The sequence below is a fragment of the Mustela nigripes genome, chromosome 3 (assembly GCF_022355385.1).
Source record: "Mustela nigripes isolate SB6536 chromosome 3, MUSNIG.SB6536, whole genome shotgun sequence".
NCBI classification, from domain to species: Eukaryota; Metazoa; Chordata; class Mammalia; order Carnivora; family Mustelidae; genus Mustela; species Mustela nigripes.
Window position 1 is genome coordinate 107,515,007 of NC_081559.1, and position 20,471 is coordinate 107,535,477.

Genomic DNA, 20,471 nt, shown 5'->3' on the forward strand with positions numbered 1-20,471 from the left:
CACCAACAGTGTAAGAGGGTTCCCCTTTCTCCACATCCTCTCCAACACATGTTGTTTCCTGTCTTGCTACTTTTGGCCATTCTAAGTGGTGTAAGGTGGTATCTCAATGTGGTTTTAATTTGCATCTCCCTGATGGCTAGTGATGATGAACATTTTTAATCTTTTAACCTTTCTAAGAGTCAGTGTCTTCCTTTGTAAATTTTGGATAATAGTAACAAATAGCTGGAAGAGCTTTTGAGGGGAAAAAGAAAAATACTTTAAAACCAGTTATTGCATAGTTATGTAATAGGTACTTGTAATAGATGGGGACCACTGAGTATTTGTAACTTTTAAATTTCTTTAATAAATGATTATTACCTACCACATATTAGTTAACAAGGCTATATGAAGAAAAAAATTTGTAGTCATCCTAATATATATTTTAATTAATTAATTAACATCTCCATATATGTAAAGATCTGAGAGATCATTATATCCGGCCTCGTACTGGGAGTATTTTCTCCTATCAGGGAGTTTTATCCTCTTCATTTCTTTTCAGAAACATCTCCAGGGTTCCATCTTTATTATACACCTAGAATAAATACACTTTAGACATAAGACTTTATTCAAAACATCTCTTCCTTTAAGAAGAGAATGTTGTTGTCTGTCATTTTCCCCAATTTACCCATGTGCTTTTTCTTGCTCCTGGAGCCTGTATCCCTAGCAGTCACTAGATTGATGTTCTCCAAGGACCTTGGCCCTGATCTAGGGTTCTTTCTATCTGGGTTCTGGGAATGAGATCTGACACTTTTGATTTAGACCCTTAAGGCACAATGACAATGACATGTCACTTTCCACTGGTTTGAAATCCTACAATGCAAAAACTTCATGTCAGTTTCTGCTTTTCTTCTCCTATCTTCTTCCTCTTATTTTAAATGCTCTAATCTCTAACTTTATCCCTTGAGAACTACCAATCAGTAGTGAATGTGTGTTTGGAATTAGAGCAGGGTACACTGAGTTGTAGTGCCATTTAGCAAAAGTACGCTGTCTTCATTAAAGAAGGCTCTTTGGCCTGGGAAACTGTTACATAACAGTATTCAAAAAGTCTCTTATGAGAAAGTCTTTTGGAGTCCATATTGAGAAATAAACATGAACATATGTGTGATCCTTTAATGAGTAACAAATATGTACCACTACTATAGGATATTTATTGGAATATTTGGAAATCAGTAGTTTCCACCCCCCCACCCCCGCTCCAATGTTCTTTTACTTTTGAAGAAGTGTCACTTTACATCTCTGTTAAATTTTCATTATCATTACCTGGAAAATTCTCATGGTATCTCAGACATGTAATGGTAGGAAGAATAACGATCCACAGAGATACCCAAGTCCTATCCTCAGAACCTGTGAATATGTTAGGTTAAGTGGCAAAGAGGAGTAAGGTTGCCAATGAAATTAACGTTGCTAATCGGCTAGCTTTAAAAGAGGGAGAATAACCTGAAACTTCTGAGTGAGCCCGCTGTATTCACCAGAGTCTTTAAGGTGAAAAAAGAAAGCAACAGGAGAGAATTAGAAGCAGGAGTGACTGTGGAGGAAAGACATGCAACATGTCTACATTCCTTGGCTTGTTGCTCTCTCCCCAGATCTTCAAAGCCAGATCTGTTGCATGTCACAAAGACAAAAGACAAAGACAAAGACAAAAAGTCTGGTTTCTCTTCAGATCGCATAAATCTTTCGCCTTTTACTTGCGACATTTTTGAGTGCAAAGTAATGAGCACTGTAGTGTGCTTGAACTAATCCCAAGCATCTGTAGATAAATGGTGACGGGGATAATGAAAGAATTTTATAAAACATCCAGAGTGTAGAACAGATTTATTAAGTCTTTGTTATAGTTCATAAAATATATGAATGAGAATTTGGAAGTTTTAAATATTAATTGAAAGCAGAGATGGCCCTAACAGTTTTCCATGATATGTGGTTGATAAATTGATGCTTATAGTGTAGGGTAAGGTTTGGGGAGAGAAGACGAGGAGAGACTCAAAGAATTCTAAGGTAAGTTCTGTAATTTTAAACATTATTTAAAAAGGATATAGAGCATAATTTGAAAAAACAAACAAACAAACACAAAACACAGGCGTGTCTTTCATGTTGCAGAGCATGTTGGACTGGATTCTGTAGTTGCCAAAGCCAACACCCTGGGTTTTGTTGGATGCCTGTCTTCAGTCCAGTATAACCAGGTAGCACCCCTGAAGGCAGCCCTGCGTCACACCACCATTGCACCTGTGACTGTCCATGGGACCCTGACGGAATCCAGCTGTGGCTCCATGATGGATGCGGATGTGAACGCAGTGACCACAGTTCACTCTTCATCAGGTACACAGGAGAATACTCAGGGAACTGCCTTCTTCTGGTAGCACTACTTTCGATATCTTCAAGAAGTTGTAGGTTGAAGGCTAGTATTATACAAGTCCTTACTTTATATGATTACAGGTAGTTAAGAATTATGACTGGTTTCTCATGGTTGAATTTTATATGTATTGAATATAATCCTACTTTTAATAGATGAGTAGTTATAACTCAATAGTTAGTAGTTAGAACTTAATACATATATATATATATATATATATATTTAATTTTAGGGTCAGAAAGAGGAAGGCTGGTTGTTGAACTAATGTAGTTCATGTAATTAAAATCAGCCTTCCGTAATAATAGGAAAGTCCCACACTATTATCATCCCTAAAACACCTTTTCTGTCTTTCCTTAGTCACCATCATCATAGAGTCTTGAAATATCCCTAGGATTTGTCTTAATCAACTGTGGTAATCAACTGTCAAAGAAGTTATTAATCATGAACAAAGAAAGGGGACTGAGTTTTGCTGCTGCCTACTCATCACCAGGCTTGGTATTTTCCTGGCAGTAGTGAGGTATAATAGAAGGAAAAAGAATGGGACAGTTGACTAGCCTTGATTTGAATTCTGATGGATAAATTCTATAACTCCAGACAAGTTACTAAATAGCTTCAATCTAATTTCCTTATCTGTGAAGCAGGAAAAACAATAGTCACGTTGTAGGCGTTTCCTTGAAGATACAGGGATACTGATGGCAGATGCTATAGGTCTTGAAAATTCCATGTGTGCTATATGCATATGAGTATCATTACCCCCTTTTAATACATTTGAAGATTTGTTATTTAAAAATGCATCTAAATTACTGTCACCAGGCCAACAAGTGGCAGATCAAGATTCAAAGCCAGGTCTCCATGCCTTCAAATTGATGTTCTTTCTTCTTCTACCATACATGTTAATGTATGTGTAGTGAAATGCCTCTCTCTGTCAGTGAGGGTTTCTTAGGGGTGTTAATCCTCCAGCACTTTTGTCTTTCCCTGTCAATGGACTCCAGATCCTTGTGCAGCTAAAGAAACCTCTGAAGCAGAAATCACATGTATGCTTGAGGTAAGAGGCCATTGTCATGAAGAGGGAGGGTCCAACAAGGCAGAGAGGGACCTCTAGGTTAGGCCAAGAAGTAAACTGTAGGCAAAAGCAGATATGGGTGGGTTCTACCATCATCTGTTTCAGCCCATTATCTTATAGCTGATATAGAAGCTAATAGTTACGGAACTATGGGGTGGAAGTTGTGTACCTCAGAAGCTTTTTTGTGTGTATGTTTGTTTGGGTTCCTAAAAAAATGTAAGCTCACAACTGTTTGAGAGCACTTGGTCTAATCCAGAGGTGTGTCATCTCAAATCCGTATTGTACACCTCCTCCCTGTATCCAGAATGAGGAGTGAAATGCCATGTCTTTTACTCCTTGCAGATCCCTTTGGGAAGACAGATGAGCGAGAACCACTCACTAATGCTGTTCGAAGTGACTCAGCCGTCATTGGAGGTAAATCATTCCTTATTGCTGAAAGCAGAGGGGTCATAAACGATCCTGTACTTGCGAGGAATTTATTTGATTCCTTTCTTAATTATAGCCATCTAGTATCCAGAACCCTGCATGATCTTCCAGACCATGAGCTTTTTCATGAATAGTCATGGACGTGATCAAAGGCACCCTTTCCCCTTTCATCCCCATCACCATGGATTCATCCTGTCCTGATGCATCAGGCAGCTGACTACTGAGTCAACAGCTGGAACATTTACTTAGTGACAGGCAGTGTGCCCTCCATTCATTTCATCCAGTTGTCAGTTTTCCTAAAGCACAAACAAAGCACACCAATAAAACATATGGGAGGAAGCCATGTTGGGTCAGACAGATTGGTGAAGCCCCAGTTCTATTGGTTTTCTCCACCAAGTGATTTGGGTTGGATCTAATGAGCAGGGTGAAGCCCACAGGAACGGAGTTTCCAATCCAGCAGCACATATGGTTATGGATACAGATCTGCTCTGCTGTGAGCTCAGCTCTCCCTCCTTCCTCCCCTGTCTTTCCATTTTCTCACTGCCTGTCGGTCTCACCCCTTTTTATCCTGCCATAGCCTGGCTGCTACCTTCACTAACTTACTTTTTGCTTCACCCACCCCTTCTGGGACTTGCAACACAGAATGATTCCCAAACCTTGTTTAATATAAGATGCCCATGAGAGACTGAATTCATTGCAATCCAAGAACCATAGCCCTAGCAGGTACCCCCATTGCTGCCTCTGGCAGGCTAAATGAGCGGATCCACACCAGATGGAGTTCTTTTTTTTTTTTTTTTTTTTTTTTTTTTTAATTTTTTATTTTTTATAAACATATATTTTATCCCCAGGGGTACAGGTCTGTGAATCACCAGGTTTACACACTTCACAGCACTCACCAAATCACATACCCTCCCCAATGTCCATAATCCCACCCCCTTCTCCCCAACCCCCTCCCCCCAGCAACCCTCAGTTTGTTTTGTGAGATTAAGAGTCACTTATGGTTTGTCTCCCTCCCAATCCCATCTTGTTTCATTTGTTCTTCTACCCACTTAAGCCTCCATGTTGCATCACCACTTCCTCATATCAGGCCAAACTATGGAAAGAACCTAGATGTCCATCAACAGATGAATGGATCAAGAAGATGTGGTATATATACACAATGGAATACTATGCAGCCATCAAACAGATGGAGTTCTTTTAAAAGTCAGCAGTATCCATTCATTTAACTTCTATTTAATGAATCTGAGCTAAGGGTCAGGCCTGGCGCTGAGCATAGGAATACATGGGCGAAAGCCATAGAGGTTGTCCACAATGAACTCACAGCAACAATAGAACTAGAAAATGATATTTTGAGGGAAGAAGTACAAATGCTTGTGGGAGCACAGAAATGCACCATTATAATGTAGTTGTGAAGAACAAAAACCATTTTAAGGTAGTTCTTAAAATGTCTGACCTGAGTTTCTGCTTCAGGGAAGAGGGTCCAACCTGATTTTTGTTTGGAAGCAAGAAACACAGGAAAGAATGTAGTGCCTGTTTCTTTTCCTAAAATTTCCCATTTGACAGGGGAAGAAAAGACTTGTGACTGCTGACATTTTCCCACTCAGTTATATGCTTCTGTGAGCCTCTAAGAACAGGAAAGGCATCTCAATCCCTTGGGAAAACTCCTCTAATTCTGAACAGTCTGTGTACTGAAGGAGTGGAAACTGATTCCGTATTTTATCCCATAAAGCTGCACCCCAGTCAGGGAAGTAACTCACTAACACCCAGTGTATTCACATTTGTTAACTTAGGTGGTTTTACTCTGCCTTATTCTAAAATAGTCAGGGAAAATGCTGCATAGTGGTTTCTGAATATTAAAAAAAAAAAAAAAAAAAAAAGTATGCAGTTTTAATCATGGCCCTGGCGCTAAAACAAATCAGGAGAAAATGTGCAGTCAATGTATTTAACTCTTAAATGCCCATGCTTATGTAAATCAGGATACAGGATATCCAAAACTATCTTTCTAAAAGAAATGTATTGTGTCATTATATGTTCTACTTAGAAAGAAAAACAAAAACATTAAAATATGTGCTTTCTTGGGAATAAACTTATATTTGAATATCATAAATACTTCTCATATTTTAATGTTGAAAATCCTATGTTCATTTATAGAACCATTCTCTCTTTAAAAGTCACCAGTTCTTACATTTTCACCCTTTTTTTGCTGACCTTGCTCTTCGCATCTCGAGAGGCTTCTTGGCAAAGGTACAGACAAGACCTTTGAGTCAGCGAGGGCAACTTGCCGAGTAAATGCAGTAAAATCACATGCAGTCAAAGCAGGCAGAAATCTGACCTAACTGGAAGAAGACTGTCATTTCAGTTGACTCTCAATCTCTGAACGACAGAGGCATACTGTCTCTGAGCTGTCCCATGCCTAGCAGAGTGCACAGCAGTGTAGGAACATCCTACATGTTTGGGAAGTTTGTCATTATTAACAAAACATGTTCAGCAAAGCAAACATATACCTTAAGTGAATTTACATCAGGAGAACATACTTTGAAGTCTGGGACACTTCACCATGGTTTTCCAGGGTGCTAAAGTAGTTCTGAAACTTCTTGGTTGCAAGAAGCAGGAAATGATTAAATATGACAAATGTGCTAATTAAAAGATTTTGTTGCATTTTTTAAATCAAGACTTGAAGAAATTATTAAGAAGTCCTTTGCCAGTCTGAGTCCATGTTTATATGATGTCATTCTCTGATTTACACTGGTTTTCTTCCTGGCCAGTCTGAAAGAGGAGATGTTTTTTATATCTGAAGATTGAACACATTTCAGCTGGACTTCGGTTCTGGGCATGCGGTAGAGTTTGTTGTTTGGTTTCTTTTGTTTCTTTCTCCTAAGTGGGTTCCCTGTTTAGACTGAATCACCTCTTTTGAGTGCATGAACTGATGATTTCCTCTCTCTTTCTTTCCTCTTTATCAACAGGAGTAATAGCGGTGGTGATATTCATCATCTTCTCTATCATCGGCATCATGACCCGGTTCCTTTACCAGCATAAGCAGTCACACCGTACTAACCAGATGAAGGAGAAGGAATACCCAGAAAATTTGGACAGTTCCTTTAGAAATGACATTGACTTGCAAAATACAGTGAGCGAGTGTAAGCGGGAATATTTCATCTGAAAACCTGCAGGGTCACCTAATATTCTCTTTTGGGTTGTTGTTAAATTTTTCTCCTTTCTCCTATCTTTTAATTTTGGTCATTCTCCTTTTCCTGTCTGTGTGCCAATTATTTTTGGCACATACCAGGATCAACCACAGCATCCATCCCCTTGATCCAGCCCAGAAGACCAGGCAGCTATGGCCACTGCCTTCCTTTCTGACAAACTCATTGTGGTGATAATGATCACTTAAGAGACTGACTTTACTCCTCTAGACAAAGAAGAGACACATGTGTGCACATGTGCATATTTAGTTATGTATTTCCAGTTTCTAAGTAAGATGCACTCTTTAGTTCCACAGCCGTTCTGTCTCGCATTAAACCTCAGGCTTACTTTGAACCTGAGCTCTGTGACTTAGGCGTATGACACTCATCCTTGACATCCTCCCCCACCTCAAGTTCATTCCTACCAGGGAACTCAGGGTAAAGAAAAAAGATGCTAAAGGCCTGGTTCACTTCAGTGACACTTCTAAAGGAATAAGAGAGGTTTGTTTTGTGTTGATTTTCCTTACCATAGGACGCCCATAGCCCTAACTCATCACCTTTTTTCACTTTGACTTTTGTCCCCTGAATATTTCAAATATAGGATTCCTGATAGTAGTGAGCTATTCCTTTGCTCCTTTTTTACCACCCTCTCCTGGGACTGACACTTTAGAACAGCACACAATAGCATAAACCTGGGGGAAGCATGGGGAATAGTAGCTTGAAACTAGAAGGTAAAAAAGAAAGCTGCTAGGAAGTAGATGTTCTATAACTTCAAAAATGCCTCTTCCAATTTTGTAAGAAATGTTAGATAGGTTTTTCTTGGATTTATTATACTGAGATCTATATCTATATCTATATCTATAGATATATATCTATTTCAGCATAAAGAAATTCTAATAAAAGTCTAAAATAGTACCCAGTTTCATTAAAGAGCTTAAACCATCTTAACTGAGCTTTAAAAACAAAACAAAAACAAAATAATAATTTAAAAAAAAAAACTGCATGAAAGAAGAGAAATACCAAGCAGGATTCTTCCCTTCCATCCACTCACCAAAGATCTGGTGAATAAAGTGAATGCAGATTTCATGTTTTAGGGCAAACGCAATGACCCCACCTCTGTCCACGGAGCCATTCTCTGGGAGGCTCTGGATATACTGATTGATGGGCCATTATGGTTTGTCTAGAGAATCCTCACTGCTTAGTTTGAGGAATCCGTAGCTTCTACAGTACATCACGTTTTCAAGTCATCTACACCCTGTGGATATAATGGCCCCCGCACACATCTTTTTATAGGCATAGACTCCCAGATGAGATGATGGTAAGTTTCAGGGTCTTTGCCCCTCTTGATAACAAAGCTTTGAAAAAACACAGTTCTTCCTTAAAAAAGGCATCTCAAACTCATCCACGAGGTAGTGGTAAGAATCCTGATGATTTTTGCTATGGCAATTGGTCTAACTCTTTGCCTCAGGGCCACCCTGGAGAAAAAGAGAAGGGGAAGACAATATCAATCCTCCAGAATGCTGGGGATGCCAGGATAATGATCCACAGATGTGGAAAGTACTTGCCGATTCTCTTTACAAGACAGATTCGGTTTGGGAAACAATTACCACATCGCAGTTTGCCAGCCTTGACAGTAAGCAGAAATTCCATCTTGCTCTTAGAGTGTCTATTGCCTCTGATTATTTAACACTCCCCTGCGTGGTCAGGCTCCCAATAAGGAACTCATTAGCTCCATCTCATTTCAAATCCATTTCAGGGTTTTCTTTCAGTGTCTGAGCACATGGGTAAGGATTCGGTTTGTAATCCTATTTCTCAATTTTAAGATGTTTTAAATATATATTCTCTTCTTAAAACTTTCTGTGGATTCTTAATCACTCCATTATATGATTTTTCTAGTCAATTTATTTAAAGTGATTCCAACATGGACATCTTTTTTTTTTCCCCCTCTAGCTTTTCTGAATTAGATCCATGATCCATTAATAAGAGGAACGATCTTTAAATATTGTTTGCTCCTGCCCTGTCCACCCCTATTTCCAGTTTTCACTTTTGAACTTTCTATTTCCATAAAAAGACTGTATAAATCAGCTTTTTGCTTGGGTACATAGTCGTTTGTCCCCTGAAATAAAAGTTACCATGCAGTGCAGTGGGTTTAGCCTGAAGCATCTCCAATAGTGAAGTGGAAAGGCAAAGGAAGGTGTGAGTAATAAAACTGGAAACCCTCATTATTCAAGTCTCTGAAAAGCAAGGACTCTATCTTGCTGACATAGTGCCAATATAAGCAATGGAGAACCCAGAGTATTTGCTTTCCTCATCTACCTGCATATGCTCATAGGGAGCTCTGTAGGGTAAAGAATCTGTGAAGCTCTATCCTTGCCACATCTGCACCACAGAATCCACCAGCACACCTCCCTGCGCACGTAGACGATGTATACATACACATGACGACGTACCGCAGACCTAGAAACCAATGCCAAGACCGTGCAATCTACTCTTACAAGTAGAGTCTCAGGGCTAAACCAGAATTACTTTTACAGGGTTGGATTGTTTCATAACCCCAGAGAACACTAACTTTCACTAGATGTATGTGGAAATAAGCAAGCTGCTCCCTCCAAAGCAAAACACAATTTTCACTCAGAAATAAGTGCTATCTCTGCCTGTCTTTCCTCAGTGGTACTAAATCCATGTAGTCTTGTGCAATTGTTCAAGTGTGTGAGTGTTTGGATCATTGAGTGATTATAATTTAAAACAAATAGTCATTGAAAGCATTCTGTCCCCTCCTTAACCACTGTTTTCTGCTTGGCTAATCAAGATTCCTGATATGCTCCACCAGCTGGACCACCACAACTCTCCACTATAACCCTCAGTCCTTGGCAACTGCTGATTGCAAAAAGATTTTACGGAGTATGGTTCCTTTACAGAAAAAAACCAAAAGCACCTATGCAATTTCACACTCTAAGGGGGATATTTTATTGATGTAATTCCCACCAAACAAGCCTATTTATGTAAGCAGCAGTACATTTGCTTACCCTAAATTATATTCAACACCCACCGCATCACTCATTGTGCATATAGGTTAGACTGCTGTGGTCTCTATGAGAATTCATCTAGAGCATTAGACATTTCTCACTTCTCTAGATACATATTTATGGATAGTTTAGCCTATTCTATTCATTCTAAACTTCATATGAGAGATTTATTTTAAGGGTCCTGAGTCTGATTCTATAAAAGTTTCTGTTCTCATTAGTAATGACAGAGGTGGTACTAACCTGATTTCTATCCTCTGTTAGCCCCAGGCCCACCACAAGGTAGCAGGAGCAGGATAGGAACAAAAGAAATAGATTCTTCCCTTTCTTAATTCATTATGACTTATTTATTGAATGCCCAGTACTCCAAGGATTGCACTAGACATGGACTGTACACATATAAATTATACCTTGTTCTTGCCCTTGGAGGGGCTCAAAGTCTATCAGGGGAGGTACATATTGTTCCATAGAATGTAGAGTGAAGGTCCTGAGCAATCATTTTTGCAAAGACTTGGCTAAACACATAAATGGATAAATTTTGGGAAGATATTCATAATTTTTTCTTGTATATTCTACCTTCCATAAACTGCCTTGTTTCTCTTCTTCAAAGCAAATACCTATCTATTCAGATACTTTTCTGTAGAGGGAGACTGATTAACTCTTTAGGAACAGCAGGAAATGATGGTCCTTATCTGTAAAGTCCCTTGGAGGAAGTGCAATTCTCTCCATTCTTGCTTCATTTCAGGTTGGGGTCTTCTGAAAATCCTCCTTCCCATCAGTCAGACCCGACAGTTGATGGTCTGGGGACTCTCTGTGGGATAGGGACAGCAATCTCCACTTTCACTCCCCTCCTCCTCTTTTTTCTGTTCTTTTCAAGCCATGTGTTTATGACCTCTTGTGTCTCATTTGCTCTTCTGAATGTCCTTTAAGGTGTCTGCTGTCCTTCCACCCCTCCTAAAACCCTTCTTTGTCCCCAAGAACAATTTGACTCTACTTAAAATGATCTCAGAGAACTAGATGAAGTATCTTCAAGTAAATAACTGACTAAAAGTTGTTGTCCATCTAAGTGAGGTCTCACCTCTGTGCCCTGAGTGAATTTTTCCAATCCAGAAAGTCACACCTGTCTCTTCTCTGCAGGAAGCTCATTCACTTGGAGAAGCCACACTGGGAAGCTAAAAACAGACTGTCTTCTCCAGGATATTCAGGGAAATAGAAACCAGGCTGTTGAAATCTTTCTTTAAAAAGCCTTGACAGTTTGTCCACCAATGCCCTGGGTTCCTTTGAATTCCCCCATAGCTGCAATCTATCAAATCCACATTGTAACACCAGCCTGCTAAGGGGAATCTGAGACAGTGTGTAGCTCTGCTACTCATTTTTCTTTAGCCTAAAGGCTTTGACATACTTAGGCTTCAATTGTCCTACATGTCGCAAGTGGATCAAGTAAATAAAGAGATTTCCTTGTTTTTGCAGATGTGAAAGTGGTTAATGGAATAAGGTGTAAGCAAACCCCAAACTTTTAGAATACATGGAGGATAACTGAGTGCTATTTCATGTCTCTCATGCAGTTTGACAATGTTTTATTGAAAAAGAAAAGAAAAAAAAACAGTGTAATTGAATTTCTTCCACATACTGTTCTTGTTTCTTTCTCAACCTGTCCTCTCTTCCCCTCATCAACCCCCTTACTTGGTGAGCATATAGTATATAGATTTGGATGTCTCCAATTTTCATCTCTGCTCCCACAAATCCTGAGTAGTTGAACCTCTTAAAGGGAAAAACAGTATAAACAGACACATACATAAAGACTTTGTAAAATAGGGCTGTTAGTCCAAGTTTCTCCAGGATGTCACATATACACATCTGTTCAGTAGGGATAGATTTCCTTTTGAGTTGGCAATTGTTTGAAACCTTCATACGAGGTTTTAATATTGAACTCTTCCTATGTTTGAGTGATTTTTCTCTTATTTTGCACTAAGGTACTCTGAGGAAGAACAGAAAAGCACATTTTTTTTAGTGAAATATTGTACTTTGTAAGCTAGTTGTCTGTCTTTTGTATTGTTTATAGACTACAAAGTGGCTGAGCAGACATGAGCAAGGATAAAGGCAAAAGTTGGTGTTGGTGTTTTGACCACACCTGCTGAGAACATGCTGAGGTGGAGGAGGGAATCTGTGGCAATAGTTGGTGGCCGTCTCAGGTGTGGAGGGTTATTGCTCCCACTATAGATCAGTGGCAGCAGCTCTTCCCACTTTCGTGGCTCCTAATTCAGGAGTCCCTTCCGTACATTTAGATAATTGTCTTACACATTAGGGAAAGAGGCAATATCATGCATGAAGAATTCATTACCCACCTTCGCATGACATTTTTTTTTTTTGACCCTTCCCAGCCCTACACCAACCACATCTTTTTCTTTTTCAGTATTTTTATTTCATCAAGATTTTCCCAGGATGCTTTAGTGCTGTCATCACAATGATACACCCTGCTCAGGTTGAACACCCAGACACAATTTTAAGGGAAATAAACTGTCAAAAAGCTCTTTAGATCCACAGTCCTGAATCAAAACTCACATATGTATAAGGGTAGAGGTCCTGAAATCAGTCTAAGGGTCCTTCTTTCCCCTTCGTTGGTCCTGCCATAGGATGACACGTTATAAAAACATGTGATATTCTCCATCCCTAACAATGAATACTACCAGGAACCCACCATCTAACACTACTTGGGAACACTGGCTTTCTCAATCATTCCCAGTGACACAGAAAATTTTACAAAATACCAGGATAAAATTGGAAGAGTAGTACTAGACCATGACCAAAGGTGAATCTAATTGTTCCATAATTAAATCCTTGTCTTCTTTGCATTTGCATCATGTTATTTCATGCTTCAGATGCCAGCAGCAGCTTCCGAAGATATGAACAAGGTTCTAGGCATGCAAGAAGAACATTGCATTGCCCTGCAGACTCATTGGAAGGCCCATAAGTAGAAACTTTCAGTGAAACTTTGAGGGATAATATTATCAGGCATCTGCCTAGTCATATTTTTCCATTATAGTCAACCCCATCCCAAAGGCTTTACATGAAATATTAACATAATCTCTTCTATTTGAATGGCAGTGTCAACGTATGTAACCTTGCCCTGCCTTAAATATCCATGCAAAACAAAACAAAACAAAACAAAACAAAAACACCAAACCTTGCTTTAAAGCAGCATAGTTATAGTGTAAGAAGGACTTCCCATTTAGGGAGGTCCAACACCAAGACTTTTCTCCTTCTGAAGCTGGTAGTTGGCAGGCCTTCTGATACCCTGTAATGTCTTAGGCTGTCCCTTCCCTCAGTCAACAGGAAGAAGAAAAATGTGTCCAGGGTTGTCACTGGGGATACAAATGCAGGCTAAAGGGGAACTAAGAGTCTGCCTCTAGGACTTAATAGATAAGCAGTCAGAAAATGTTTTCTGGTAAAAGGCTGGATGATTTATACTTTAGGCTTTACAAACCAATAATAGTCTTGGTTGCAAATACTCACTTCTGCTTTGGCAGCAGGAAGAGGGGCAAATATACACAAAGAGGCATGGCTATGTTCTAATAAAATTTTATTTACAAAAAACAGGGAATAGGTCATATTTGGCTTGTGGACTGCAGTTTGCAGATCTCTACATCAGAATGTTACCATGCCCATTTCAGATGGGAGATCCATCTCTCTCTGGCATGCAGTGGCCCTCTTTTTTGAGGAATTAGAAGGAGTGGGGAGATTATTTTTTGACAAACAAACAATAAAATGCAAAATAACCTCTCCCTCCAAAATCTATATGTCAGACTTTTTGTTATGGCAAAAGCACAAAACAGGTCACCTCCTTTTGTAGATATGCCAGAGTCTAGCTTTTCCTTTGGCCCTTCTCATTTTTATTCTTAAAAGAGAATCCCAAGTGATGTTGCCTCGTTCCAAGTCCGTTTTGTAGACCACGTAACATGTCTTAATACACTGTATGGGGAAAAATAAAAGTTAGCCTTAGATTTCTTTGTTTTCTATGGTTACTGTTGTACAGAAGGAAGACTTAAACTGTAAATAATGTATATTTAATAAAGAGAGAATTTTGTATGATTTTGTGTGGAAGCCAAATGTCTCTTGCTGTGTTTTCTTGGGTTAATGAGGAGTCAAACAATTAATCCCTTAGCTGCCATTCTTATCCCTCAGACCATTAACTCCCAGACAACATGGCCTGTGGTGTTGCTGGAGAAACATGAAACTCCCACTCCCTGGGTTTATTGATTTCAAGAGGCCTGAATGTGCGGTCATGGGCTGTCTCATCACTCAGCTGAATTATATTCGCCTGCATGCCTGGCTCACATGTGTACAAGAGTAATCTTGTTGGCTTGGTCAAAAGTCTTGTACAGGGCTCTGGAGGCATCCTGGCTTCAGCTCCCCATGTAAAATCCTGGGCCTCTGTGAGGCCTTCCTCAGTTCCCATTTCCAGCAGCCACATTTCTTATCTTGTCTCACTTTCCCTTTCTTCTCAGAGTCCTAAGCCCAACTGGACTCTATGTGTTAAACATCCATTTTCATGAAATAGAACTCACTTCATAAGTTCCTTATTAACAGTTCTGTGTATGGGGTAGTTGGTCAAGAACTAGAAATTAAAGCCTGGCAAAGTTTTTTAGACAGGAAAGTGATAATGTCAGATTTACCTTAAACACACACACACACACACATCTCACTTCTCAATGAAGAACAGGCTATAGGGGAAGAAGAGGGAGGAGGAAAGAACAGTTAGGACCCATCATTCTTTTTTTTTTTTTTATAAGATTTTATTTATTTATTTGACATAGATCACAAGTAGGCAGAGAGGCAGGCAGAGAGAGGAGGAAGCAGGCTCCCTGCCAAGCAGACAGCCCGATGTGGGGCTCCATCCGAGGATTCTGGGATCATGACCTGAGCTGAAGGCAGAGGCTGTAACCCAGTGAGCCATCTGGGCATCCCAGGACCCAATCATTCTGATAGAGGACAATGGTGGTTTGGATTAAGACTCTTGTAGAAGACACTGTAATAGTAGCTGGTCCAGACAGAACCCAGAGGGCTTGCTGATATACTCAAAGGAGATTGTGAGGGGAAGAAAGGAATCAAGAAAAACTAAATTTTAAGCATAAACAACTAAATGGACAGGAGCAAATAGCTTTGTTTTGGAGAATGGCAGCTGGGAGGTAGGAAGCATGAATCATGAATTCAATTTGGGATTTTGTTGTCTGAGATTCTGACTAAACAATACATAGAAATGTCAAGCAGGTATCTAGGTATATGTCTGTAGTTCAGGCATGTGGCCTGGTCTGGATACATGGGGACCTATTTATATGTATGTTCATGTAGAGGTGTACAAATATAATTATATGGTAGAGATTCATAGACATCAGAGCCAGGCACACCATCAGGGCTCAAATCCCATAAAATCCCATTCTCTAGTTATGTGACTTGAAATAGATTAACTTCTATAATCTTTGGGTTTTGAAGATGTAAACTGGAAAATTATTAACAAAACATTTAGAAACCCTGAGTATCAAATGAAGTAATACATGCAAACCACTTAGCTATATGAACAGGGCAGTGGAACCCTCCATAAATGCTACCTGTCATTATATGTCTCTTTATCATTTCCTAACATTTTGAAAACAAATGGCCACATACCACACAGAATTTAATAGAGCCAGGCATAGAAAAGGCATTCATACTTTATTCTGCAAGGAGACTCAGTAGTAGTTCTCAAGCAGATTGGACTAGAAGAGGTCTTGAGTTCTAGCTCTGGCTCTGCTATAAATAAACCTTTAAGATGCCCTTTCCCCACAAAAGTGGGTACATAATTGTAAATAATGAAACACATCAATTATCTTAAATGTTTTCATTTTCTTTTTATATTGGAGAACTTGTCCTTTCAGACTTTTAGCCAGAAAGTCAGAGTTCAGATTCCAACTCTACTAATTAGTAGCTGAAGGACAGCAAATAAATAGGTCCTTTCTCATCTCTGAGGTTCAGTGCCTCATTCAATAGATTTTAAAATAATACTCAAGTACTAAAAATATATTGGTTTTCCCACCCTCTTTTTCATGAGCTGCTTTCTAGTCCCATGATATAATCAGAGAGTAACATGCAAATTTAATGAACTGTGTTAATCTTACCCACTTGCCATATCTGTATTTGGTTTAAACCTGTAATATAAAAGAGAAAAAAAAATGTCTCTGAGTCCAAGCAGACATAAAATATGGGGCAGAGGAACAGGGAAGGAATAACTTCATGGTATTTTTTTTTTTTTTAAGATTTTCATTTATTTGACAGATCACAAGCAGGCAGAAAGGCAGGCAGAGAGAGAGGAGAAGGAAGCAGGCTCCCTGCTGAGCAGAGAGCCTGATGCGAGGCTCGATCCCAGGACCCTGGGATCATGACCTGAGCCGAAGGCAGAGGCTTTAACCACTGAGCCACCCAGGCGCCACAACTTCATGGTATTTTTAATATAATTTTTAAACTGTGTTTGAATTGATTACATTGCTCATGGAGGTTCAAAAAAAAAAAAATTTCCAAGAGCCAACATATGATCAGGTAGATGAGCTCACAGCATCTGCACATCTGAGACAGTTTGTACAGTCTCTGACACCAGTGTGCCGGCTGCTGAAAGCCCAGTGTGGAATGTGATATCCGTCCGTGGGGAGGAAACACCATCGCTAACTAATGACAGCACTGACTAGCCAAAAGGCAAATCTACTTCAGCCTTGTCCTCTGAGGAGCTTCAACTGTTCAAATAGGCCTTAGAGAATTAAAGCCTGTCTTAGAGCATATCTTTCACTGAACAGAGGACAAACGCCATCAAGGGAGAGCTCAGGAGGGCACTCCTGGTGAAAGGGCAGGTGGTAGCTCTCAAGTCCCTGACACTTTGGTTTGGAGAGTGTAACGACTTGACATTGTCTCCCATGGCCTTTTGTTGTGTGCAAAGCTTTCATTTAAGAGATACTGACTTTATGAAGATAACTGGCATGAGCCAAGTACCCTCATTCAATAGTAATGTAATAACAAAATAATTACTAATTGCTGTGACTTAGTGTATGTCAGGTACTTCTACACATTACTTTTTTTTTTGTCATAATGAAACTATTGACAGGTATTGTTTTCTCCTTTTTTTCAGATAAATATATCTAGTGTGAGAAAATTAATTTGCTAAAAGAACTGCACAGTCTTTGATTATACAGACAGTTGGATTCAATGCCTACTGTGTTATCTGTGTAGTCTTAGGCAAGAATCTTACCCTCAGCTTCCCATCTGGAAAATAGGAATGTTAACACCCATTTCCTAGATTGATATGAGTGGTTACTGGAATAGGGAAGATTTAACCAATTTCAGCCTTAAAACCACATCTAGCCATACCCAAATACAGCTAAAACAAATTCAAATCTTGTATTTTGACCTGGTACAACTGCTCTGTCCCTGGCTTCTACTGCTCAATGAAATTAAATGAAAATCTCCAGCTAGAAAGGTAAACAGAAAGCCTGCCTATAAGTAGAAAACTGAGGGGTTCTCAGTCAATAGCCATTTACACTGAAATAACACTGAAACTGAGATACCAAGAGAGTATGTAGGAATCATTTTGTGTCTGTACGACACTCTCTGTGATGTACCTACTTGCCCAGCCAATCCCTGTGAATGAGGAGTGTAGCTGATTTTACTTGTCAGATGTCTTAAGAGGCAGAGTGCTTCTGGAAGAGAATAGCATTATCCAATGTTTACTTAAAGCCAGAGCCCATAGAAAACATTTTGAGCACAGAAACTTACAACAAAAAAACCAATTGTTCCTTTCCAATGAATAGGTGAGATTTTCCATCAGCCATGGCACCATCTTGGAATTCTGAAGGGATGTTCATGTTGTAGTGTATTTCTATGCCTGTGGATCTTCCCTTTGGGTGTCTGTGAAGGGGCTGGTGAGCTTTTTAAGGAGACTTTATGATGGGATATTAATTGAAAGCCTGCAGTGTTGTAGATGGTGAACTCCCCATTTATGCCTTGTTATTTAAATTATAAGGAAAGGCAAAGTTAAAAATAAAACTGTCAGAAATCAAATAAAAATGTATCAATATCTTGTGATGTGTATATACGTTCTTTAGCATTTTATCTTATTATAAAAGACATTTTGTCATCCTTTAGATTTTGTAAGATAACTTTTTAGTATTATTTTTACAGTGTAATATGGACTTTACTTAACTTTTGACAGTAACCATTAATTTCTTCTCTAATTCATTCATCAACAAATATTACTCAGCAATTTCTATGTGGATTTTGAGTAAGATGATAGGAATAATACCATAATCCTTGGGGAGTCCAGCACATGAACAACATGCCTATATAGCAGGTGCTATAGAGAATGCCCAGGTTCCAATTAACACACATGAGCAGAGAGCAGGTATTTGACTAAACAAGGTGTGGTTTCAGTTGTGTCTTATAGGTCTAGAGGATGATCAGAAGTTAAGTTGAAAATGGCATGTAGGAGAATGAAAATGGCATTTGAACAAAAGCACCAAGGCAAGAGTGAGTGTGCCAATTCAGGAAATTGTACATAGCTCAATATGGCTTAGAATGAGGCTAGGAAGTTCTTTTCCAAAATTGACAGGCAACTCAGCAAAGATGTGACAATGACCTTTTACATCAAAGTTTCCTCACTGGAATAGGGAAAGCAAAGATGACAAATAAGAGATGTGCAAAAGTGAAATGGAATTATTTTTTCGGTTATAACATATGCAAGCAAGCATTAGATGGGATTTGATTTCAGAAGATTTCCATTTGGTCCCAATCCTCTCTTCTCAACTGCATAGACTAGGAACAGTTGAACCACTATTTTGAGCTTTAGGTATCTAATTTATAATATGAGTTGTTTTTAGTAATTAATAAAAGAAATACAAAAGTGTCTTTTAAAACTATACAGAGCAATACAAATATTAGTTATTATTATTGCACTTTCAAACCCAGAGTGGGAGAAAATATCCATCAAATATGGCAGGGCCAGATAGTAAATATTTGGGGCTTTAAAGATTAGTGTCTGTTGTAAGCACTTAATTCTGCTGTTTTAGTTGAAAACAGCTATGGACTCTGTAATGAACATGGCTGAGTTCCAAAAGCATGGAAACTGAAATTTAAATTTCATATAACTTTCATACCCAATGAAATTTTTTCTTCTTTTTATTTTGTTAAGCAGTTTATAAATGCAAAAAGATATGCTTAGCTCAGAGGCTATACAAAAAATCAAAACAAAACAACATAAAAACAAAACAAACAAACAAAAAAACAATTGGCCGGATTTGACCTATAGGTCATACTTTGCAAACCCCTTAATTAGACAAACATTCATTGAATTTGAAGTCTATCCCCTTTTAGTATAGAAGGTGGAAATATAAAATATACGCTTGTTTTCTTTTGGAGACCAATACCATGAAAATGTACACACAATATAGAAAATAAGGCTGAGAATGTGGAGAAGTCTCTGAACGTTGTGAGATTCACAAGATCCAGACTGCCCTTGAGCTGATTGAATGGGGAAAGGTATAAAGCAGACCGGTGTGTTCCTGGGGCCACAGCTTTGACAGGTATGGGCTGGATTACCTCAGATTCCTGCTTACCTCAAAATGTTGCCATGAAAATAAGAAACAAAAGAGACTATGAATATGAAAACACCTGTTATACATAAAACATATATAAATGTGAGTTACAATGGAGACTCTTTGTCATAATCTTGTTTGTTCAGCTTGAGAGACCCAAAGGAAGTTGAAGTTAACAACTTTTACAGAAGCCACGGGATATGACCATATTACACATATAATTGTGTGATTAAGTTAATTAAGTTAAGCAACTATAAAGGGAAACAAATGTTATTGTGGATAAAAGCAGTTTTGTTTGCTTAGCATAGATGATGTCAACGCACAGGAAGATTCATCAGTTAGTTTTAAGCTTCTAAAACTTTGCATTGTTCATGGGCAATAGATATAGTAAGATACTGATTCCTTATTCCTTTGGTGAGGAATCCCTGCTGGACTTTGGGTGGCTGGGGCACTCCAGCTGGTGACCTTGTCCAAAGTTCCTAAAATGATGTCATGTTTAAGTTGGCATTGTAGGGATGGTGAATCAAATTCTGTAATCCCAGATCTCCATTGTTGTGTTGGGATAGACAATACAGACAAAATAGCTAAGCAGAGAGAATAAAGAAAGGCTATTTAAAGATTAAATTTAAGTAGACTACAGCTAGCAAGACAATGCCAAGCAAAGAAAGTAGGGGGGGTGGGGAGGAAGATGAAAATTTACATAAGACACTTGGTCAAAAGTCTTCTAGAAAATAAGAGCTCTTAACAGAAACCCATAAAAATCCTGAGGGTTTGTATGACTTT

The 20,471-nt window shown here is 38.9% G+C and overlaps 1 protein-coding gene across 1 annotated transcript in view; it reads left to right on the forward strand.

Annotated features, from left to right (window-relative positions):
* Window positions 1-14,181, forward strand: part of CNTNAP5 (contactin associated protein family member 5) — an 831,640-nt gene extending 817,459 nt beyond the window's left edge. Inside the window, exons 22-24 of the mRNA XM_059394484.1 lie at window positions 2,134-2,352; window positions 3,792-3,863; window positions 6,839-14,181. Of these exons, the coding sequence (XP_059250467.1) occupies window positions 2,134-2,352; window positions 3,792-3,863; window positions 6,839-7,035 (488 nt within the window). The 3' untranslated portion in view covers window positions 7,036-14,181. The remainder of the gene's footprint in view (window positions 1-2,133; window positions 2,353-3,791; window positions 3,864-6,838) is intronic.
* Window positions 14,182-20,471: the final 6,290 nt, after the last annotated feature.